This window comes from Pristiophorus japonicus, chromosome 5 (assembly GCF_044704955.1).
Source record: "Pristiophorus japonicus isolate sPriJap1 chromosome 5, sPriJap1.hap1, whole genome shotgun sequence".
Classification (NCBI taxonomy): domain Eukaryota; kingdom Metazoa; phylum Chordata; class Chondrichthyes; family Pristiophoridae; genus Pristiophorus; species Pristiophorus japonicus.
Window position 1 is genome coordinate 264,762,689 of NC_091981.1, and position 25,231 is coordinate 264,787,919.

Sequence of the window (25,231 nt, forward strand, 5' to 3'; positions counted from 1 at the left end):
CTTCCTCCACTTAGGGCGGTCTTTCGCCAGGGACTCCCAGGTGTCAGTGGGGATGTTGCACTTTATCAAGAAGGCTTTGAGAGTGTCCTTGAAATGTTTCCTCTGCCCACCTGGGGCTCGCTTGCGGTGTAGGAGTTCTGAGTAGAGCGCTTGCTTTGGTAGTCATGTGTCGGGCATGCGGACAATGTGCCTGCCCAACGGAGCTGGTCGAGTGTGGTCAGTGCTTCAATGCTGGGGATGTTGGTCTGATCGAGAATACTGACGTTGGTGCGTCAATCAGCTTCACTGGGCAGGCCACATAGTTCGCATGCCAGACACGAGACTCCCTAAGCAATTGCTTGATGCGGAGCTCCTTCACGGCAAACGAGCCAAAGGTGGGCAGCAGAAACGTTACAAGGACACCCCCCAAAGCCTCCCTGGTGAAGTGCGACATCGCCACTGACACCTGGGAGTCTCTGGCCGAAGACCGCCTTGGGTGGAGAAAGTGCATCTGGGAGGGCGTTGAGCTCTTCGAATTTCAATGCCGCAAGCGTCAGGCGCGGGCAGTGGAAGGAGTGTGTGGTAAATCAGTCCCACCACCCCCCTTCCCCCGACAAATGTCTGTCCCACCTGTGACAGGGTCTGTGGCTCTCGTATTGCACTGTTCAGCCACCAAAGAACTCACTTTAGGAGTGGAAGCAAGTCTTCCTCGATTCTGAGGGACTACCTATGATGATGATGATATCCTCCCAGGAGATTTGCAGGATCTTGTGGAGACATCGTTGGTGGTATTTCTCCAGCGATTTGAGGTGTCTGCTGTATTTGATCCACGCCTCGGAGCCATACAGGAGGGCGGTTATCAATACAGCTCTGTAGACCATAAAGTTTGGTACCACATTGGAGGTCCTGATCCTCAAACACTCTCTTCCTCAGGCGACCGAAGGCTGCGCTGGTGCACTGGAGGCGGTGTTGGACCTCAATGTCAATGTCTGCCCTTGCTGATAGTAGGCTCCCGAGGTATGAAAAATGGTCCACGTTGTCCAAGGCTGCGCTGTGGATTTTGATGGCCGAGGGGTAGTGCTGTGTGGCAGGGTCAGGTTGGTGGAGGAACTTTGTCTTATGGATGTTTAGTGTAAGGCCTATGCTTTCGTATGCCTCGGTGAAGATGTTGACGATGGCTTGGGAGTTCAGCCTCTGAATGTGTGCAGAAGCAAACGTCATCCGTGTATTGTAGTTCGATGACAGAGGATGGGACATTCTTAGATCGAGCCTGGAAGCGACGAAGGTTGAACAGGCACTGGTTCTATAGTTTAGTTCCACTCCAACGGGGATCTTGTTGAGCGTGAGATGGAGCATTGCAGCGAGGAAGATTGAGAAGAGGGTTGGCGCGATGACGCAGCCCTGCTTGACCCCAGTCTGGACATGGTTTGGGACGATTTGGGCAGCAATCGGGCACTGGCAGGCTGATAGGAAATTCTAGCCCTTGAATTGACACTGATTATGAAAGGTGCATCACTCAAAATAAAAAGGACAGTCTGCAGCATTAATGCTGAAGCAAATATTAAATAGTTTAAGTGAATTGGTCACAGTAAACTAAAACTAAAGCTCAGAGTGCTAAATTGCAATACACCATGGGCAAAGATGCCCTCTGCTGGTATTAAGAGCTATAATTAAACAGCAGTCACAGATAAAGAAAAATCTTCCCCAAAGTGTTTGAACAGTTTGGCACTAATTTGCACTCAAACTCAGAAACCAGACAGAACACGGATATGAAAAATAGAAATAATTCAATACGGAGTGGTCTTCTGAGGTTTCCGCACATTAGTCAAGAGGTGTAATTCCCATAATGTTTATGATTAAAAATAGAAAATATATATAGGAAGTTATAGATTTTTTAGGAACAGGAACAAAAAGGCCATGAAGAACAACCCTTTTTGATTTATCTCATTCCTACTTACCCAGCTTCTTATTCTATTTCTCAGTTTCTCTTCAGAAGCACATCTTGAACCCAAATACCGTTTGCTTCAATATATTTGCCTGGTAACTTATTTCACAAGTTGACTACTCTCCACTGCTCTAGGGCTTCAGCACATAACTGGAGCTGGCATTCCATTGTACTAACGAGTGGGTTCAGAGATGCAATCATTTGGATGAGCTGTCTATTCAGGTGAATGTTAAAACGCCTCATGGTACTATGCAAAAGCAGCAAGATTCAGTGTCCTGGCCAACATTCCTCCCTCAACTAATATTAAGAAATAAATACCTAGTCATTCATCTCATTCCAAGTGTATGGGATCTTGCTATGTGTCAAATGCTCCATTTGCACACATAAGTTATAATTAATAACTTTTAGAAGTTGTATGTGAAGCACTTTGAGACATTCCTGAGAGATGATAAAGCACTATATAAATGGAAGTTTCTCTTTGCTTCCGAATATTTTACCGATATTGGAACCTCGATGGCGAACCATTTGTCCAAATCAACTGTGTCAATTCCCTTCAGTTTGAATTAGGTCACTTTGAAGTATACTGTTTTGCAAAAAGAACAAGTTCAACTCCATTAACCTTTCCTCATAACTTAAATTCCATCTTAGTCTTACCTTTGGGATCTCTCAAGGGTAGTAATATCATTTGTTACAAAGATTAGGTGACCAGAAGTGCAGACAAACTGTTGGAGTTTGTTGCAAAGTTGTAACAGATTTGATCTATGATCTATGTTTGTAGTCTTAAGTGCACTGTCAAACAACTCTTCAATATTAAATGCAGTTTCACATGTGTTTTTGGAGTTTTCCTATGTATTACATTTGCAGGTTTAAATCCCAGTTGCATTTCGTCATTTGCATCATAAGACAGAGGGTTTAGTGAAAAACAATGGATTTTTTTTGGGGGGGGGGGCTTGATTTAGAACACCCTGAAATTATTATGAAATAGTTTCTCCAAATTTGGTACAGGGTACTACAAAGATTTAAGGATCAAAACAAAAGGTATTGTGTCCTTGCTCTACTGGGCTAGGAGAAACGTTTCCATATATGTGTGTTAGGCATAGCTCTGTTGGTTCAATTCCATCAAGAAATGTTTCTCTTTGACGACAACAACCTCTGCCCTCCAGTTTTATTATTTTTAAAGAACATAGACCTCCTTCAACTGGAAGTGTAATGGGTTTTAAGCTGCAAATTTCTCCACATTAACGATCAGTGCTGCTCCGCAACCATCCGATAGGAGCTATTTATCTGTCTCTTGCTCTCAGACCTGCGAAGCTTATCCATTGATTGGAATCATTCAAATGTCAGTGCAAAAAGTGAAGTAAAAAGAAAGGTCACAAACGCCAAAAGCTCAAAATAAAACAGAAAATGTTGGAAATGCACAACAGCTCATTAGAAAAAAAAAGGTGTTTCGGATGGACTCTTGTCAAAACATTTTACTGTCTTTCTCTCAAATACTGACCAACCTGCTTATATATTCACAAAGGAGATTCAAACTGAACCCTTTTGAAGTGATTCATTTCTGGACTTATCAGGAAGTACTTAAAGCTCTTGAAAGGTTTTAAAATTGAAAACCATATCAATATGTATAAGAATTCAAAAATATACATTGATCTTTGCAATATTACCCATGTATTTGAAATGTAACTGAAATTATTCTACTTAAACATTTACAGTAGTGAGATAATTTCATGCTACACTTAACAGTAATGGAATCAAAACCATTAGGTTACAATAAACATAAAATGTTATATTTACAATAAATACATGAATACTACAAAATATATAAAAGTAAAATTTACATAGAAATGGTCATTTAAAACTGCACAGGGGGATTATTTAGACATACTGCAGGAGAGCCATAATTCAAAGTACAGTCTTCAATATTCACGATGGATTGTATTCCAGGTTGAATTTTGCCCATTTGTTTTATAGCAATGCTTGGGTTAATATCATCAGTTTCATTTGCTAGGTTATTCCAGTTAACACTAAGTTTTTTTTTTATATACACACACACACAGATATAGGCAAAAGAAAAATAAGATAATTGTATTAGGTGAGAGGAGCTGGCTGTTCATCAGTCTTCATTTCTAATGCACAATGACTACCAAAGAAATTACCACAGTGACTTACTTATCATTGGTAATGCAAAATTATTTTATATTACACCATCAGGCAATTACAACACAAGGAGTAAATCGTCCAGTCAATTTAAGATCACAGACATATACTGGAAATTTTGCATAATAAAAGATTGCGGTTTAGAAATAGGCTACCACCCCGTTTGGGGCTGTAACTCATGAGGCGCGAGATTTTTGCGCCAAGCGCAGAAGTCTTGCCTCTCGCGATAAACTGGGGTTACCATCCCCGAAAGGAAGTGGAACGCTAAATCAAGCGCTCCACTTCCTTCCTGGGGCACAGAGCTCAGCAGCACTACGCACTGGGCCACGTAGCGCTGCCGCATACGAGGGGCTCTTCCCTGAATTAAAGAGAAAGGCCCAAGCTGCATACTGGGAACCCGCCGACCTGGACCACTGGGGAGCCGGGAGTGCCGCGCAATCAGCCCGGCACTCAAGCAGAGTATCGTGCTGAGCAATCAGGACATGGACCCCGGTACCAAAGTGGCACCAGAGCGGGAAGCAAAATGGGTTTTTTTTTGTTGCAGCAGTTGGCTACCTCCCCTTTAAATTTCGCCCCAGTAGCGACCGGCTGCCGGGTATGCATCCTCTGAAGCAGTTGCTGTTATTGCCTGGCGCAGCTTCAGGGGGCTAAACCCAATTTCGGGTCTGGGGTGCTAATGGAGCGATGCGCACAGCAATTACGTCACGATCTCCAGGCGCAGGAGATCGGGGCACAACGCCGTAGTGCCGTCACTAAACTCCCACCAAATTTAGCGGGAGTCATTAGCGGCGCAGTGCCCGGTCACAGTCATTTGCGCCCCATGAGCGCCCCCGAGTCGCTAACAGGAGCTGCAAGTGCACCCAATTTCTTCCGCTATAACTCCTAACTGCAGCACTGCTTGACACAACTGCATAACACATCAAAAGACTGAGAGACAACCTATTAGATTTAGAAAGAAAAACTGGAAATCAGTTCTACAAACAGAAAATTCTGCAAATGCACAGCATGATCAATAACTGAAAAAAAAATAGGTTAACACTTCGAGCGTGACCTTTCAAAATTAAGGATTACACTAATTAATCACATTCTGTAGTGTGATCAGAAGTCGATTACAAGGTATGATAATATTGCACCTGGAACTTGTCCCCCACATCACTGCTGTGAGTCTGCTATATTCAGATATTTTATAGCCTAACACTGTGACGAGTCTCCTAGGTCAAATTGAAAGTCTATTTTTACTCACAATACAGCTAATGCTGAATATGGCAGCCCCTTCTGTATCCATCTTTGTACCTGAAATTATGAAGACAGAGACCATCACAGTGGGTCTATTTTGATGACATTAAAACGACTTGAGGACGATTTAGTTTCTAATGGGGTCTATCAGACTTAGCACATGCATCTCACAGGGTCCTTTTGTTTGTTTATTTCTTTAATGTTTAGAGGGTAAACAATTTAAGATAAGAGAACAAGTAGTAGAATGGATAGCAGGCTGGCTACAAAACAGAACATTGAGAGTAGGGGTAAAGGTAGTTATTCAGATTGGTGGAAAGTGCGAAGTGATGTTTCAAAGGGATCGGTGATGGCAATACTGCTATTCACCATTTACATAAACCATTTGGTCTCAGGAATCACAAATACAATTCCAAAACTTGCAGATGACGACAAATTGGAGGAATAATTAAGACAAAGGAAGACTGCGACAAATTACAAGACGATGTTAATAAATGGCTGTACAAATGACAAATGAATTTCAATATAGATAAGTGTGAGGTGGTGCATTTTAGGAGGAGGAATAAGAAAGCTCCATACTCCTTGGAAAATATGAGCCTAAATGGGGTAGAGGAGCAAAGGGATCTGGGGTGCACATTCTCAAATCATTAAAAGTAGCAACTCAAGTTTACAAGGCCATAAAAATACAATCAAAGCACTGGGGTTTCTTTTTAGAAGAATAGAATTGAAAAGCAAGCAAATTATGTTAAGCTTGTTTGGAACCTTGGTTAGTAAACACTTGGAGAACTATGTACAGTTCTGGTCTCCTTTTACAAAAAGATCTAGAGGCGCTGGAAAAGGGACAAAAAAAGATTTATATGAATTGAGAGGTTAAAAAGACTCGGATTTAGAGAGAGACTTTCATGACCACCAGGCATCTCAAAGTGCTTTACAGCCAATGAAATACTTTTTGGAGTGTAGTCACTGTTGTAATGTGGGAAACTCAGCAGCCAACTTGCGCACATCAAAATCCCACAAACAGCAATTTGATAATGACCAGATAATCTGTTTTCTGTGATGTTGATTGAAGGATAAATATTGGCCAGGACACCGGGGATAACTCCCCTGGTTCCTCTTCAAAATAGTGCGATGGGATCTTTTACGTCCACTTGAAAGCAGACGGGGCCTCAGTTTAACGTCTCACCCGAAAGACAGTTCAGCACTCCCTCAAGCACTGTCAGCCTCGATTTATGTGCTCAGGTTCCTGGAGTGGGATTTGAACCCTGACGTGAGTGTGCTACCCACCTGAGCCACAGTGGACACTAAAGTCAAACTGTGCATAGCTGAAGACAAACTGACACTGGCTTGGCTTCAGTTATACTTCAGTCCACCCTCATTGTGAAAGACACCCTGGAAGCCAAGCACTTGTAACAAGGTTAGATTCCTGGAGTGGGATTTGAACCCACAACCTTCTGATTTAAAGGCGAGTGTGCTACCCACTGAGCCACAGCTGACACTGTACCAGGTTTGATTGAACAGACTAGGAGTCTTTTCTCCAGAAAAGAGAAGGCTGAGGGGTAAACTAATAGAGGTCTTTAAAATTATGAAAGGATTTGATAGGGTAGACATATAGAGATGTTTCCACCTGTGGGAGAGTCAAACACTAAGGGCTATAAATAGAATCATAGAATAATACAGCACAGAAGGAGGCCTGTGCCAGCTCTTTGAAAGAGCTATCCAATTAATTCCACTAACCTGCCCTTTCCCGATAGCCCTGTAAATGTTTCCTCTTCAAGTATTTATCCAATTCCCTTGTGAAAGTTATTACTGAATCTGCTTCGACCACCCTTTCAGACAGAACATTCCAGATCGGAACAACTCGCTGTGTAAAACAAATTCTCATCTTAGCTCTGGTTCTTTTTCCAATTACCTGAAGTCTGTGTCCTCTGGTTACTGACCCTTTTGCCACTGGAAAAAGTTTCTTATTTACTCTTTTCAAAACACTTCATGATTTTGAAAACCTCTATTAAATCTCCCCTTAATCTTCTCTGCTCGAAGGAGAACAATCCCAGCTTTTCGAGTCTCTCCACATAACTAAAGTCCCACATCCCTGGTGCCATTTTAGTAAATCTCCTCTGCACCCTCTCTAAGGCCGGGATATCCATCCTAAAGTTTAGTGCCCAGAGGTGGACACAATACTACAGCTGGGGCCAAACCAGTGAGTTATAAAGGTTCAGCATAAATTCCTTGATTCTGTACTCTATGCCTCTATTTATAAAGCCAAGGATCCTGTATGCTTTAGCAGCCTTATCAACTTGTCCTGCTACTTCAAAGATTTGATTATGTGCACCCCCAGGTTTCTCTGTTCTCCCATTAAATTTGTACCATTTAGTTGATATTGCCTCTCTTCATTCTTCCGACCAAAATGTATCACTTCATACTTCTCTGCATTAAATTGCATCTGCCATGTAATGGCCCATAGCCCCTGAAGTCTGTTACTGTTTACTACTTTCTGCAAACTGTATACCCAAGTCCCGGTCATTATAATATATCAAAAAGAGCACCGACCCCTGGAGGACACCACTTTATACTTCCCTCCAATCTGAAAAACTGTTCACCAGTACTCTCTGCTTTTTGTCTCTTTGCCAATTTTGTACCACCATCCCTTTAATCAAATGGGCCACAATTTTGCTCACAAGTCTATTATGTGAGATAGTCATTAACTGGGGAGGGGGCAGGGAAGTGCACCCGAGTCCATGGTCGGATCAGCCATGATCGTATTAAATGGCGCAGCAGGCTCGAGGGGCCGTATGACCGACTCCTGCTCCTATTTCTTATGTTCTTAATAAATATAATCAAGAATTCAAGAGCAACTTCTTTACCCAGAGAATCATAGAATGGTTAGAGAATGGAAGAAAGCCATTCGGCCCATCGAGCCTGTGCTGGCTCTCTTCAAAAGCGCTTCAAGCTAGTCCCATTCCCTGTAAATTTATTTTCTTTCAGGTACTTATCCAACTCCCTTTTGAAAGCAGTGTTTGAGTCTGCCTCCACCACCTTTTCAGGCAGTGCATTCCAGATCCTAATCACTCGCTGTGTAAAAAAGCTTTTTCTTATGTCGCCTTTGGTTCTTTTGCTTAACTCTGTGCCTTCTGGTTCTCGGCCCTTCTGCCAAAGGGGACAGTTTCTCGCTGTCTACTCTGTCCGGACCCCTCATGATTTTGAACACCTCTATCAAATCTCCTATCAATCTTCTAAAGAGAACAACTTCAGCTTCTCCAGTCTATCAATGTAACTGAAGTCCCTCATCCATAGAATGGTTAGAATGTAGAACTTGCTTCCACATGGAGTACTTGAGGTGAGTAACATAGATGCCTTTCAGGGAAGCTAAATAAGTACATGAGGGAGAAAGGATTAGAAGGATGTGCAGATAGGGTGGGTTAAAGTAGGGTGGGAGGAGACTCGTATGGAGCATAAACACCGGCATAGACCAGTTGGGATGAATGGACTGTTTCTGTGCTGTAAACCCTATGTAATTCTCCATGCTTATAGTCCCCATTAAACTCTTCACCAATGGCACAATGGATTATCTCACTATATGGGGGGGGGGGGGGGGGGGGTGGAACTTCCTCTTTTGCTATTAACAGAAAATTTGCTTTGTAAACACGTTCATTTTTTAAATAACATTAACGAGGAAAATGTAATCCATGGTATATCACTGAACCGCGCAGCACAGATGTAACAGGATCACACCCTGGTCCATGCAGATCCCCTTTTTTAAAAATCTGCTTGCCTCTTAATATAACGAGTGTTGCCTTTTATTTGGTCCTCAAGTAACCTTGTCATTTTTAATCCTAATTACTCCTTAATTAGAAAACATATCTTTAAAATGAATGAATTCACAGCTACATCTTCATAAAAAGTCCCATTATTTTGGAAATATTTTTATACAACGTATGTGGTCCGAAAAAGCACATGACTTGCATTTGTTATCTGAATTATATTAGTTTAGTTTAGGCACATTACTTTCCTTTGAGCCACTAGCAGTTTAAAATAAATCAAACAGCCAGGTGCTGGCTTTTACTATCAACACAACCTAGCTCCAACACAAGCAACTGCCCCCCCCCCACTCCGCCAAAGCACAGCACGTAGAAGCAGCAACAGTGCAGTTACAGTCATTAAAGGCCCCAAGGATTAAATTTGCTTAGGTCAATGAGGAATGTTTCCAAACCAGTAATAACGTGCTTCAACATTATATTAATAATGTTACAGTAAACTTTCTTTTATACAGTACTATTTTATATGATTTGATATTTAAATTACATCACAGAACAACAAGTCTGGACTCAAAATGTGCATTTCCATAGCTGCTATAAAAATTAAATAGATTGTAAGAATAGTCCAATACATATGTGTTTAAACCACCATGTGGGGTTGAAATATACTTTATTTGTTACTCAATTGTTTCTCACTTGCAGAATATATTCTGGTTTTGGATTGGAAGAGCTTTTGGTGCTCAAAGATTAGTGGGAAAGCGGTTTGTGTAGAGGACACAGAGAGGCTGCGAAGAGATTTAGATAGGTTAAGCGAATGGGCTAAGGTTTGGCAGATGGAATACAACGTCGGAAAGTGTGAGGTCATCCACCTTAGGGAAAAAAAAACAGTAAAAGGGAATATTATTTGAATGGGGAGAAATTACAACATGCTGCGGTGCAGAGGAACCTGGGGGTCCTTGTGCATGAATCCCAAAAAGTTAGTTTGCAGGTGCAGCAGGTAATCAGGAAGGTGAATGGAATGTTGGCCTTCATTGCATGAGGGATGGAGTACAAAAGCAGGGAGGTCCTTCTGCAACTGTATAGGGTATTGGTGAGGCCGCACCTGGAGTACTGCGTGCAGTTTTGGTCACCTTACTTAAGGAAGGATATACTAGCTTTGGAGGGGGTACAGAGACGATTCACTAGGCTGATTCCGGAGATGAGGGGGTTATCTTATGATGATAGATTGAGTAGACTGGGTCTTTACTCGTTGGAGTTCAGAAGGATGAGGGGTGATCTAATAGAAACACTGAAAATAATGAAAGGGATAGACAAGATAGAGGCAGAGAGGTTGTTTCCACTTGTCGGGGAGACTAGAACTAGGGGGCACAGCCCCAAAATACAGGGGAGCCAATTTAAAACCGGAGTTGAGAAGGAATTTCTTCTCCCAGAGGGTTGTGAATCTGTGGAATTCTCTGCCCAAGGAAGCAGTTGAGGCAAGCTCATTGAATATATTCAAGTCACAGATAGATTTTTAACCAATAAGGGAATTAAGGGTTATGGGGAGCGGGCGAGTAAGTGGAGCTGAGTCTATGGCCAGATCAGCCATGATCTTGTTGAATGGCGGAGCAGGCTCGAGGGGCTAGATGGCCTACTCCTGTTCCTAATTCTTATGTTCTTATGTTCACTGCATCTATCGCCATATATTACCGCATCCCTTTCCCCAACTTTTGTCTCAGGCTGAACCAGACTGTTCGCAACCTAGGTACCGTATTTGATCCTGAAATTAGCTTTCGACTACATATCCGCAGCATAACAAAGACCGTCTATTTCCACCTCTTTAACATCGCCCGTCTCCACCCTTGCCTCAAGCTCATCCGTAGCTGAAGCCCTCATCTATGCTTTTGTTATCTCAAGACTTGACGATTCCAACACACTCCTGGCTGGCCACCTACATTCTATCCTACGTAAACTAGAGGTGATCCAAAACTTGACTGTGCGTGTCCTAACTCGCAGCAAGTCCCACTCACCCATCACCCCTGTGCTCACTGACCTACATTGGCTCCCGTTAAGCAACTCCTCCATTTCAAAATTATCATCCTTGTTTTCAAATCCCTCCATGGCCTCCTCCTTCCCTATCTCTAATCTCCTCCAGCCTCACAATCCCCCCTCTTGAGCAGCCCTGATTATAATCACTCAATCATTGGTGACCGTGCTTTCTGTTGCCTCGGCCCCAAGCTCTGGAATTCCCTGCCAAAACTCTCCGCCTCTCTATCCTCCTTCAAGATGCTCCTTAAAATCTACCTCTTAGACCAAGCTTTTGGTCACCAGCGCTAATCTCTTATCATCTGGCTCGGTGTCAAATTTTGTATCTCATAATACTTCTGTGAAGCGCCTTGGGACGTTTCCCGACATATATAAAAACAAGTTGTTGTTGTTGTTGTTGACAACTGCTGCAGCACAAGAAATCTGTCATAGCCAAACATTATAGGACAAGAGTGGGGAAATTGAAGAAATGTACGTGGTGCAGGGAAATTTCCCATTTTCACAAATGAGGGTCACGGAATATCATGTACTGTTACCCTGATCGAATCCTGGTGTTACTAGAATATACATCCATGATTAGTCGACACTTCCTGTGTGTCGTGCAATTTGCTCCCCAAGTAGAGGGATCTTCTGAAAAAAGTTGGTGGAAATGCTCCCATTGTCTTGAGTTTCCTCCCATCGTCGTTATGTATGCAACCCTATGTAACCAGCATTCTACCGCCACCAGAGGGCGTATCTGTTGGAGTCCTAAGGGATCCCAGCATCCCTTGGGAGCACTGTATATAAGCAGGCCTCCCATGCTGTACCAACACTCTGGAGTTAAAATAAAGAGACTAAGGTCACACGTACTCACGTCTACAGTACTCAATCACATTAGTTTATTCTGAACAAAACAATCGTTCCCTCTGGATCGTCCGACATATAATCCGAAACGTAGGTGCACCGTTTTTACTGAAGCCGGTCGTGTGATATGTAGATTTCAAATGTTCCCTCCTACAATTTAACTGCTGTGCTAGCAGGAGAAAATAGTGTTATACGGGTCAAATGCTGGAAATCACAGGATTTGTCTTGCGACTTCATGCAGTGAGCTTAATCACTTGCTCTGATAATCTGTCAATTTGCTTGTCTATATTTCAATGTCTGTAACCCACTGGCACTCTAATATAATATATATTTAAAAATGTGCGTCCCTGTTAGCCGGGTTTAGGGGCATGGCTAGATGTCAACACTGGCATTTTTCAGTCTTTAATAATGAGTTACAAAACGAGATTTATTATCAGCTTAACAAGCTATTAAAAGATATGAATATGTTTCAAATAACCTAGACTAAATAAAATTATGAGGAGAAAATTAATGTTGCAATATTTTATCTTACACCCCACTGTTGTATGAACAAAACACAAGAAGGTTAGCCAGAAATACATAATTTACCTCACTGGTGAGGTGGGAGTCAGCCAACTCGCAATAGTGATTGTTGTGAGTTATATCACATGGGATAAATTCTGTAATCAACAGTTTCACCACATATACAAGTCAGCACTCATCACTAATGTAGACAAGAGCTGTCGCCTTGCATTCATAATTAATGCTGTACTTTCTGTCACTGACTGGCATTTTACTAGTTTTGTGGATTCTTAAAGCTTTGAAACATTTCCAGAAACCACATCAGCAATTTTAACTTGTTGCTGTCCTGATGTTGATACACAAGAGAAGTGATGACTCCAATATTAGTCTGGCATATTCAGCGAGCTACAAAAAAATATGCATTTGCATGTCCATAATAGAATAAAATAAATCTTAGGAATCAAGTGGCTTTATAAATACTTTATAGGTGTGACATTTACGATAATAAAAATTTATAAATAACTTTTACAAAAACAGCTGACTGTACAAAGAGTAGTACATTTGCAAACCACCAATCATGGGCATGCTTACTGCTTGGTGAACTCGTAGAGTCTTTCCATATTCTGTACACAATTCTATATAGTTTTCTGCAGAATATAGTGCAATGTTTCCAATTCATTGAGATGAGGCTCTGACCACTGCTTCTTTAGATATTGGATCTCAATTGCTCCAGACTGCTTTGCCAACATGAGGCCTGAGGATGCACTTGGTTTCTCTGGATCACCCAGAATAGCTATGGTTGTAATCCTGTAATGTAGGGGGCGGGATGGGGAAAGAGAGGAACAGATCAACATTTAATGGCCAAGGCTTTTTTTTTTTAAGTACAAGGGCACAAACACCATCAAACATTCCACAACATAGACACCAAAATATTATATCCAACGGGCAGCTGATACATTTTCTGTTTACATTATCAATACAAGTAGAAAACCTCAGTGTGAAAAAAGATTCAGAAATGCAAGTCATGTTGTAAAATGGTAATTTGCCTTCGGAATACAACTTAACAGCTAAAACAGTGACTTCTGCATGCTGCAGGGACATCTTCACAAGAAAATCCAATCTCATGTGTATTAGCATAATCACAGACTGTACATGCTGCACATGATAACCAAAGCCATCATCACAATTATACTAAGAAGTGACTGATATTTATAACTATTGCAATCTTCAGCGTAAAATATTATGAGCAGGAATTTAAAAAAAAGAATTTGGCCAAATTTAATTGAAATGTCTCGGAAACATGGATTTATGGAAGGAACTAGACAATATTTGCAAACGGGCAAAACTATGGCAGGTGAAGTTCAATGCGAATAATTGCACTGAACATACTTGATGAATGTTGCTGAACTAGCTGAAAAAGATCTTGGAATGATATCAGATTCAACAATAATCATGTTCAGTTATTTACATCGCAGCAATCAACAAAGCAACTAAAATACATTTGTAACAGACAGTAGATTTGGGACTGGCAGTCACTGCACAATTACATAGAATCGACAGCAGAGAAACAGGCCATTCGGCCCAACTGGTCGATGTCAGTGCTGATGCTCCACGAGGCTCCTCCCACCCCGCCATCTAATTCTATCAGTATATCCTTCTATTCCTTTCTCCTCCATGTGTTTATTTAGCTTCCCTTTGAATGTATCTATGCTACTTGCCTTAACTACCCCTTTTGTGGTAGTGAGTTCCACATTCTAACCACTTTGGGTTTCTTCTGAATTTCCTTTTGGATTTATTGGTCACTATCTTATATTTATGGACCCAAGTTTTGGTCTCCCACAAATGGAAACATCTTCTCTACGTCTCCCCTATCAAACCCCTTCAAAGTTATAAAGACTTCTATAAGGTCACCCCTCAGCCTTCTCTTTTCTAGAGAAAAGAGCCCCAGCCTGTTCAGTCTTTCCTGATAAATATAACCTTATCTGTGTGCTGTCTTTTAGAAGAAACTGGAACACTGAGGCCTCAACATTAACCCTGCAACCATGCCACCCTCCCTCCCTCCCCATGACAGGCGGGAGCGAGTCCGGGATAAAGAGTTAAAACACGGGGAATACATCACCAGCATGCGCCCGCCACCTTTTTTTACAGTGATAATTATCAGATCGACCATGTTTCCCGCCGAGGAGAGTCAGATAAAAGTATAAGAGACTCTCTTTCTATGAAAGTATCCAATTTCCTTTTCGCATTCCATTGGCCCAGTTGACATCATAAGCTTAGGGAGTTCCACCATGAATTTGGATCCCATCAATCTCCAACTGGTTTGCCACCTTTTGATCAAAAAAAAATCTGCCAAGCACATTCTATCTTCTTGTTAAATAACAATGTAAAGAATGTGGCACAGCTTCACTGTACAATAGCTTCTAGAAACACAATTATAGCTTTTGATTTATTGAAATCATTGTATTTACCTATCAAGCTGAAGGCTCTCCTCTGCAACTGGTTTAGAATCATTTTGCAACAAGTCCCATACGTAAATATGAGATGATTCGTCAAGAACAAAAAACATGCCTGGTCGTGTCAGTGCCCACAGCACAGTTTGGATTGGTCTGCCCTGAGTGCTTTCATTCCACTGCAGAATGGGGTGATCTGTTGCAACTGAGTGCAATCTAATTGTTCCATCGGAACACCCAACCTGCAAGGCAACATGACAAATGGCTTTTTTTAAACACTCTGGATGAGAAATTGGCCTCCTTTGCGCCTCCCGTTAGCACCTCCGGGAGGCAGTAAAGGGGAACTATGGCGTTACCAACCAGGCATGGCAAAATCACCGACGCCCGCGAACTTCCCTGGTGGGTTTGCGCTGACGCTAAAACTTACCACCTTGACCAAGTGCGCCCCGGAGATCGTGACGTCATCCAGTGTGCAGCGCCCCGTTACCACCCCAGATGTAAAATTCATTTGCGCCCTCTGCAGCATCGCCGGGTGTCAACAACGGGAGCTGCAGGAGGCGTTGTCACCTCGGCTGGCTGATCAGGGAGCGCTATTTAGTGGTCAGGTTGGCCAAAATTTAATTATGTCCCCAGTGTGTTACATTTTGATTTCTTTCGAGCCAGCAATTGCTCAGCCCTACACTCTCTTACGAGAGCTTGGGGCTGCTATGTGCATATCACAGGTGCCGTGGATGAACATACACGTAGGCTTCAATGAACACAGCATTGGCCCGTCTCTGTAAGCAAGGGAAGGAGACTGTAAAACCGGCAGCACTGCACGAACATGGCTCAGCACGCTGCCGACACAGTCCCACTCACTCCCTTTAGCGCTCTAAGGGAAGCGGTAGTGCTTGATTTAGTGCTCCACTTCACTCTTGGAGTGCTAAAGCAGAAGTTACTGGCAGAATCAAATGTTTACCGTCCGACGATACTTTTGCGCTCCTGCAAACGGGATGCTACACAATTTCTGCCCTCTGACTTTGAAACAAAATCTACAGCCATTTTGATACAGTCACATACTGACAGTTACAGTTTCTGTGACACGCGACATCCCTGTCATCAAAGACTTAATGTTTGTCCAGTAATCCAGGCTGTCTAGATTTCTTACATGCATCCGCTATAGAGTTCTTTGATATTAATTTACTTTAATTCTTGAAATAGAAACAATTTTAACTTTATGGGATTTCTAACAGGAGATTTCCATTTGCACAGCAATACTCATGCTTCTTCAATTAATGAAACAGCGTTCAGGTTATATTTTATGCAATGTACTGATATGGACTTTGTATCAAAAATGGTAGGTGAGTCACAGCATTACATGACAAAATACACTAAAACTACTATGTCAACCTGGTACTATAGAAAATCCCATTGTAAAAGTGTCCACATTTATCTGCAATAGTTGTGAAACCTGCAGCTGACCCTGTGATAGGGGTTTTCAATGCTAAGGTTTGCTAATGCGAGTACCTGCAACACCATAATTTCAAGGGGGAGGACCTGCGAACCAGGTTTCTGTTCGGCTTGTGTCACAGCGTCCCTCCCACCCACCACACCCCCATCCCCAGGCTGAGGACATGAATAGGAAGAGCCTTGCTTATTTCCGACATAAGTGTTTGAATAGAAATTGAGAATGGGAAGCGTGACTGATTTTTCTTGCCAGCAACCTGAGGAGACCGAGGCTAGCTGGGACTGGAATGCTACAGTTGGGTTCAGAACCCTTGAACGAGGAAGAGGGAAGAAACAAATCAGTCACAGTTGTCACTTCTGATCCCCTTCCCTACTAGAACTACAGGTATGGAAGTTGAGTGAAGCCAGGATTAGACTCTGCCATGATACCCCCAATGGTAAATGAATGCTTACCAGGAACATCGTTTTTCCAAAATGACAGAAGTCGATACAAGTGACTTGAACTGGTCTGACACTGTTCATCTGAGGTTTGTACAGCTTTGGAGCTGTTTGTAAGCCATGGCGTGTACCATGGCTCACTAGACCCTGTTAAGAGAATATAAATGATTATCTCAAATACGTTATAATTAGTACTGCTTTTTTGCCATTTTATTTGGGAGGACAAAATGTCTCTTTCCATAGAATGTCAGATTCTATTTATTGTCAAACAAAATTAATGACATTTTCCAGCTCCGGGCGAGAAGAGAAAGCAGCAGGTACAATACAGTTATCTATGTACTAAAAGAGGAGGGCAGGGTGGGACCAAAGTTAGACTGAAACAAAGAATGCTCAACATATCCGACAAAAAGTCAGGCATATCCATGTGGCATCCTATAGCGACCCCTTTCATTTGAAGGAAGTGAATGGAGTTAAAGTATAAAATGTTCAATGTGACAACAAGTTCAGCCAGGTAGAGGAAGGTGACAAAGACAAGAGAATGGGTCCACTGAGTGGGTTGAAGCCCACTGGCCTAAAAGGGGTGAAGCGGATATCTTTGCTGAAGACAGATCGTTCAGGATCAGAGAGGGGAAGGTCAGAAGGGAGAGAGAAAATATGACAAGTGCTGAGATTGAAAGGAGAAAGTGAAGGAGAAGAGGAATCAAGAGAAGCATCCAAATCGTTTTTGAAGCTTATGGTCCTTGCTGCCTGAAAGGAAGAAAATAAGTTCATTGTTAAAGCGCTGGATCAGGCAAAGGATGAAATGTAACTGCGGATTAGGACCGCGATAAAATAAAGTGAGTCGGTACAAATCGAGAGCAGATCTCATGAAACACCAAGAGTACTTGTTGGAGTAACGTTGAATATCACGGAAATACCTGTGATCATGGGTGGATCTGAAACAGGAAGGGCGGAATTTAAACTAGGATCCATGTGCCAGAGACAAAAAGGTGTGGCTGTGAAAGAGTTTTACAGAACACATGATCAAACACAAGGGAGGCAGATAACAATGAAGGTGAACAGGATAAAAGAACCGAACGAAAATCACATTGAAGAGCAGAATCTCTTCATGGTGGATCTACCTGGAGGTGAAGGGGCAGTGAATTAAACAATAAAATAAAAAGCAAAATACTGCAGATGCTATAAATCTGAAATTCCTGTTGTCCTAATGGATGACCTAACCTAGTTAACACCAACAAAAATATGGTCAATTGATTTTTAAATATTTTTCCTTTCATATTTCATACTGTAATCTGTTCTAACTTACTTTTACATGAAGTCAACACAATGGAGCATAGTAAGTAAAACAGTACTGTCCATAGGGTTTTCATTTCTTTTAGAAAAAATTTATTAAATATTTTACAACTACTCACAATATCTGTTCCAATAAAGAAATGATTAGGATCTGATGGCAGAAACCTGATACTCAAAGTCTGAGGAGGTCCCAGCTGCATAAGATTTCTTGGGAAAAAGCTGATCAAACACAACAGAAAAAAAAAGCAACATCAATAAACTGAACTTGTGAAAGCTGTGAGCTACATACAAAACATAAAAATCCCATCTAGTGTACAGTTAAGATTCCTTATTTTCCAATTGGTACAAGGGATGACTAAAAGGCTGGTAGAGGCAGGAACCCTTACCACATTTAAAAAGTACTTGGATGTGCACTTAAAGTGCTATAACCTACAGGGCTACGGACCAAGAGCTGGAAAGTGGGATTAGGCCGGATAGCTCTTTGTTGGCCGGCGCAGACACGATGGGCCAAAATGGCCTCCTTCCGTTCTATAAATTTCGATGATTCTATGATTCTAAAAGGACATCAGCAAAATGCAATTGTAGAAAACGCACCAATGAACTGCATGATTTAAGTCCACTTTTGAGGAACTAAAATCTTGCTGGCATGTTGTAATTTATTGTTAAAATGGACTAGAGATACAAATTCACAAGACTCATTCAAAATGTTAATTCTTCTCATGCAAGATGTGTTTACTTATTTTTTTAATAAAAGCAAAACAAAACTCATTCTTGTCGATATTGGACATTACAATGGGGCAGTAAACAACCAAACCAATGATTAGAGGCCAATGTAGTTAAGAAAAAATATAAAAAGTAGTATGACAGATAAGCAAGTGGCTTTCAACGGGGAATTCAGTCGGTAAGAGGATTGGGTAAATTTTAAAGTCAAGCAGGTGAAAAAAAGAGAAACACTGAACATAATGCGAAGAAAGATAAGAGATTGTTCAATTTGTATGCAGTAAACAAATGGTCAAATTTAGTATTGTTTAAATTTAAAATTATATTCGGAAGCTCGGGTCATAAAACAGGACATTATTAAACAATTATGTTCCATCTGTCTTTACTCAGAAGGAAAAGTTGCTGGTCAGAAACCAGATTTTCAGGAATGATAGAGGAGGAGCTAGACAGTATTCACATAACAAAAGATATGATGGCAAAAAAGTGACGAGCTCTTAAATAGACAAGGCGAGCAACTCCAGATAATTTGCAGCGAGAAGTCATAAAAGGGACAGAATCTGTAATTAGTAAAGCTTTAACCAAAGAATAGACATTTACACCACAGAGGAAGGCCATTTACCTCATCATGTCTATGCCAGCTCTTCGCTACAACAACAACTTCTATTTATATAGCACTTTTAATGTAGTGAAACATCCCAAGCTGCTTCACAAGGAATATTATGAGATAGAAATTTGACACCGAATGGCACAAGTAGAAATTATTGCAGGTGACCAAAAGCTTGATCAAAGAGGTATGTTCTAAGGAGCGTGTTGAAGAAGGTAAGAGAGGTAGACAGGCAGAGAGGTTTCGGCAGGGAGTTCCAGAACTTGGGGCCGAGGCAACAGAAGGCACGGCCACCAATGGTTGAGCGATTATAATCAAGGATGCTCAAGTGGGCAGAAGTAGAGGAGCGCAGACATCTCGGGGGTTGTGGGGCTAGAGGAGATTACAGAGATAGGGAGGGACGATGCTATGGAGGAATTTGAAAATAAGGATGAGAATTTTGAAATTGAGGCATTGCTTAACCGGAAGCCAATGTAGGGCAGGGTGCACAGGGGTGATGGGTGAGCGGGACTTGGTGCGAGTTAGGACATGGGCAACCGAGTTTTGGATCACCTCTAGTTTACGCAGGGTTGAACGTGGGATGTCAGCCAGGAATAGTCAAGTCGACAGATACAAAGGCATGGATGAGGGTTTCAGCAGCGGATGAGCTGAGGCAAGGGCAGAGCCAGGTGATGTTACGGAGGTGGAAATAGGCGGTCTTAGTTATGCTGTGGATATGTGATCGAAAGCTCATATCAGGGATAAATATGACATCAAGGTTGGAAACAGTCTGGTTCAACCTCAGACAGAAGTTGGAGAGAGGGATGGAGTCAGTGGCTAGGAACGGAGTTTGTGGCAGGGACCGAAAACAATGGCTTTGGTCTTCCCAATTTTCAATTGGAGAAAATTTCTGCTCAACCATAACTGGATGTTGGACATCATCATCATAGGCAGTCCCTCGAAATCGAGAAAGACTTGCTTCCACTCTAAAAGTGAGTTCTTAAGTGACTGAACAGTCCAATACAGGAATTACTGTCTCTATCACAGGTTGGAGGAAAGGGTGGTGAGAGAAGTCTGGTTTGCCACATGCTCCTTCCGCTGCCTGCGCTTGTTTTCTGCATGCTCTCGGCGACGAGACTCGAGGTTCTCAGAGCTATCCCGGATGCTCTTCCTCCATTTAGGGCGGTCTTTGGCCAAGGACTCCCAGGTGTCAGTAGGGATATTGCACTTTATCAAAGAGGCTTTGAGGGTGTCCTTGAAACGTTTCCTCTACCCACCTGGGGCTCGTTAGCCATGTAAGATTAGAGCGCTTGTTTTGGGAGTCTCATGTCGGGCATGTGAACAATGTGGCCCGCCCAACGGAGCTGTTCGAATATGGTCAGTGCTTCGATGTTGGGGATGTTGGCCTGATCGAGAACACCGATGTTGGTGCTTCTGTCCTCCCAGGGATTTGTAGGATCTTGGAGACATTGTTGGTGGTATTTCTCCAGAGATTTGAGGTGTCTACTGTAATTGGTCCACGTCTCCGAGCCATACAGCAGGGCGAGTATCACTACAGCCCTGTAGACCATAAGTTTGGTGAAAGATTTGAGGGCCTGATCTTCGAACACTTTCTTCCTCAGGCAGCCGAAGGCTGCACTGGCGCACTGGAGGCGGTGTTGAACATAATAGAACATAAGAATTAGGAACAGGAGTAGGCCATCTAGCCCCTCGAGCCTGCTCCGCCATTCAACAAGATCATGGCTGATCTGGCCGTGGACTCAGCTCCACTTACCCGCCCGCTCCCCGTTACCCTTAATGGTTAAAAAATCTATCTATCTGTAATTTGAATACATTCAATGGGCTAGCTTCAACTGCTTCCTTGGGCAGAGAATTCCACAGATTCACAACCCTCTGGGAGAAGAAATTCCTTCTCAACTCGGTTTTAAATTGGTTCCCCCGTATTTTGAGGCTGTGCCCCTTAGTTCTAGTCTCCCCGACCAGCGGAAACAACCTCTCTGCCTCTATCTTGTCTATCCCTTTCATTATTTTCAATGTTTCTATAAAGATCACCCCGATCCTTCTGAACTCCAATGAGTAAAGACCCAGACTACTCAATCTATCATCATAAGATAACCCTCTCATCTCCGGAATCAGCCTAGTGAATCATCTCTGTACCCCCTCCAAAGCTAGTATATCCTTCCTTAAATAAGGTGACCAAAACTGCACGCAGTACTCCAGGTGCGGCCTCACCAATACCCTGCACAGTTGCAGCAGGACCTCCCTGCTTTTGTACTCCATCCCTCTCGCAATGAAGGCCAACATTCCATTCGCCTTCCTGATTACCTGCTGCACCTGCAAACTAACTTTTTGGGATTCATGCACAAGGACCTCCAGGTCCCTCTGCACCGCAGCATATTGTAATTTTTCCCCATTCAAATAATATTCCCTTTTACTGTTTTTTTTTCCCCAAGGTGGATGACCTCACATTTTCTGACATTGTATTCCATCTGCCAAACCTTAGCCCATTCGCTCAACCTATCGAAATCTCTTTGCAGCCTCTCTGTGTCCTCTACACAACCTGCTTTCCCACTAATCTTTGTGTCATCTGCAAATTTTGTTACACTGCACTCTGTCCCCTCTTCCAGGTCATCTATGTATATTGTAAACAGTTGTGGTCCCAGCACCGATCCCTGTGGCACACCACTAACCACCGATTTCCAACCCGAAAAGGACCCATTTATCCCAACTCTCTGCTTTCTGTTAGCCAGCCAATTCTCGATCCATGCTAATACATTTCCTCTGACTCTGCGTACCTTTATCTTCTGCAGTAACCTTTCGTGTGGCACCTTATCGAATGCCTTTTGGAAATCTAAATACACCACATCCATCGGTACACCTCTATCCACCATACTCGTTGCATCCTCAAAGAATTCCAGTAAATTAGTTAAACATGATTTCCCCTTCATGAATCCATGTTGCGTCTGCTTGATTGCACTATTCCTATCTAGATGTCCCGCTATTTATTCCTTAATGATAGCTTCAAGCATTTTCCCCACTACAGATGTTAAACTAACCGGCCTTTAGTTACCTGCATTTTGTCTGCACCCCCCTTTTTTTTTGAAACAGAGGCGTTACATTAGCTGCTTTCCAATCCGATGGTACCTCCCCAGAGTCCAGAGAATTTTGGTAGATTATAACGAATGCATCTGCTATAACTTCCGCCATCTCTTTTAATACCCTGGGATGCATTTCATCAGGACCAGGGGACTTGTCTACCTCGAGATCCATTAGCCTGTCCAGCACTACCCCCCTAGTGATAGTGATTGTCTCAAGGTCCTCCCTTCCCACATTCCTGTGACCAGCAATTTTTGGCATGGTTTGTGTGTCTTCCACTGTGAAGACCGAAGCAAAATAATTGTTTAAGGTCTCAGCCATTTCCACATTTTCCATTATTAAATCCCCCTTCTCATCTTCTAAGGGACCAACATTTACTTTAGTTACTCCTTTCCGTTTTATATATCGGTAAAAGCTTTTACGATCTGTTTTTATGTTTTGCGCAAGTTTACTTTCGTAATCTATCTTTCCTTTCTTTATTGCTTTCTTAGTCATTCTTTGCTGTCGTTTAAAATTTTCCCAATCTTCTAGTTTCCCACTAACCTTGGCCACCTTATATGCATTGGTTTTTAATTTGATACTCTCCTTTATTTCCTTGGTTATCCACGGCTGGTTATCTCTTCTCTTACAGCCCTCCTTTTTCACTGGAATATATTTTTGTTGAGCACTATGAAAGAGCTCCTTAAAAGTCCTCCACTGTTCCTCAATTGTGCCACCATTTAGTCTGTGTTCCCAGTCGACTTTAGCCAACTCTGCCCTCATCTCACTGTAGTCCCCTTTGTTTAAGCATAGTACGCGACTTCCTCACCCTCAATTTGTATTACAAATTCAACCATACTGTGATCACTCATTCCGAGAGGATCTTTTACGAGGAGATCGTTTATTATTCCTGTCTCATTACACAGGACCAGATCTAAGATAGCTTGCTCCCTTGTAGATTCTGTAACATACTGGCCTAAGAAACAATCCCGTATGCATTCTATGAATTCCTCCTCAAGGCTACTCCATGCGATTTGATTTGACCAATCGATATGTAGGTTAAAATCCCCCATGATAACTGCCGTTCCTTTTTCACATGCCTCCATTATTCCCTTGATTATTGTCCGCCCCACCGTGAAGTTATTATTTGGGGGCCTATAAACTACGCCCACCAATGACCTTTTCCCCTTACTATCTCTAATCTCCACCCACAATGATTCAACATTTTGTTCATTGGAGCCAATATCGTCTCTCACAACTACCCTGATATCATCCTTTATTAACAGAGCTACCCCACCTCCTTTCCCTTCTTGTCTATCTTTCCGAATTGTCAGATACCCCTGTATGTTTAATTCCCAGTCTTGGCCACCCTGCAACCACGTTTCTGTAATGGCCACCAAATCATAAAATCATACCCATTTGTAATGATTTGTGCTGTCAACTCATTTACTTTATTTCGAATGCTGCGTGCGTTTAGGTAGAGTGTTTTAATACTAGTTTTTAAACCATGATTTTTAGTTTTGACCCCTCCTGCAGCCCCTTTATATTCATACATATTGTCCCTGCCTATCACCTTATGGTTTACACTTACCCCAGTGCTACTCTGCTCTGTTGCCTCCTGCCTTTTGCATTCTTTCTTGAGGTACTGTTCATCTGAGGTCTCACCCACTCTAACGAGCTCAGAGCCCTCTCCTGGGTTCTGAATACTCCTCGCATTGAGGCACCGAGCTTTCAGGCTTGCCTTTTTATTGCACTTTGACCCTTTAGAATTTTGCTGTACAGTGGCCCTTTTTGTTTTTTGCCTTGGGTTTCTCTGCCCTCCACTCTTACTCATCTCCTTTCTGTCTTTTGCTTCTGTCTCCATTTTGGTTCCCTCTGTCTCCCTGCATTGGTTCCCACCCCCCTGCAATATTAGTTTAACTCCTCCTCAACAGCACCAGCAAACACTCCCCCTTGGACATTGGTTCCGGTCCTGCCCAGGTGCAGACCGTCCGGTTTGTACTGGTCCCACTTCCCCCAGAACCGGTTCCAATGCCCCAGGAATTTGAATCCCTCCCTGCTGCACCACTGCTCAAGCCACGTATTCATCTGAGCTGTCCTGCGATTCCTACTTTGACTAGCACGTGGCACTTGTAGCAATCCCGAGATTGCTACTTTTGAGGTCATACTTTTTAATTTAGCTCCTAACTCCTTAAATTCATCTCGGAGGACCTCATCACTTTTTTTTACCTATACCGTTGGTACCAATGTGCACCACGACAACTGGCTGTTCACCCTCCCTTTTCAGAATGTCCTGCACCCGCTCCGAGACATCCTTGACTCTTGCACCAGGGAGGCAACATACCATCCTGGAGTCTTGATTGCAGCCGCAGAAACGCCCCTTACAATTGAATCCCCTATCAATATCGCTCTCCCACTCTTTTTCCTGCCCTCCTGTGCAGCAGAGCCAGCCACGGTGCCATGAACTTGGCTGCTGCTGCCCTCCCCTGATGAGTTATCCCCTCAACAGTACTCAAAGCGGTGTATCTGTTTTGCAGGGGGATGACCGCAGGGGACCCCTGCACTACCTTCCTTGCACTGCTCTTCCTGCTGGTCTTCCATTCCCTATCTGGCTGTGGACCCTTCACCTGCAGTAAGACCAACTCGCTACACGTGCTACTCACATCATTCTCAGCATCATGGATGCTCCAGAGTGAATCCACCCTCAGCTCCAATTCCGCAACGCGGTCCATCAGGAGCTGGAGGCGGATACACTTCCCGCACATGTAGTCGTCAGGGACACCGGAAGTGT

The 25,231-nt window shown here is 42.8% G+C and overlaps 1 protein-coding gene across 6 annotated transcripts in view; it reads right to left on the reverse strand.

The window, feature by feature from the left end:
- Window positions 1-11,962: 11,962 nt before the first annotated feature.
- Window positions 11,963-25,231, reverse strand: part of dync2i1 (dynein 2 intermediate chain 1) — a 132,284-nt gene continuing 119,015 nt past the window's right edge. For 3 of the 6 annotated variants that reach the window (XM_070881606.1, XM_070881607.1, XM_070881605.1), the window contains 4 exons: window positions 18,182-18,281; window positions 16,785-16,916; window positions 14,904-15,127; window positions 11,963-13,242 (listed from right to left, as the gene is read on the reverse strand). In XM_070881606.1, the coding sequence (XP_070737707.1) occupies window positions 13,071-13,242; window positions 14,904-15,127; window positions 16,785-16,916; window positions 18,182-18,281 (628 nt within the window). In that variant the 3' untranslated portion in view covers window positions 11,963-13,070. Of the gene's footprint in view, window positions 13,243-14,903; window positions 15,128-16,784; window positions 16,917-18,181; window positions 18,282-25,231 lie in introns of those variants that run through there. The other 3 variants (XM_070881608.1, XM_070881609.1, XR_011593398.1) reach the window with 3 other exon arrangements.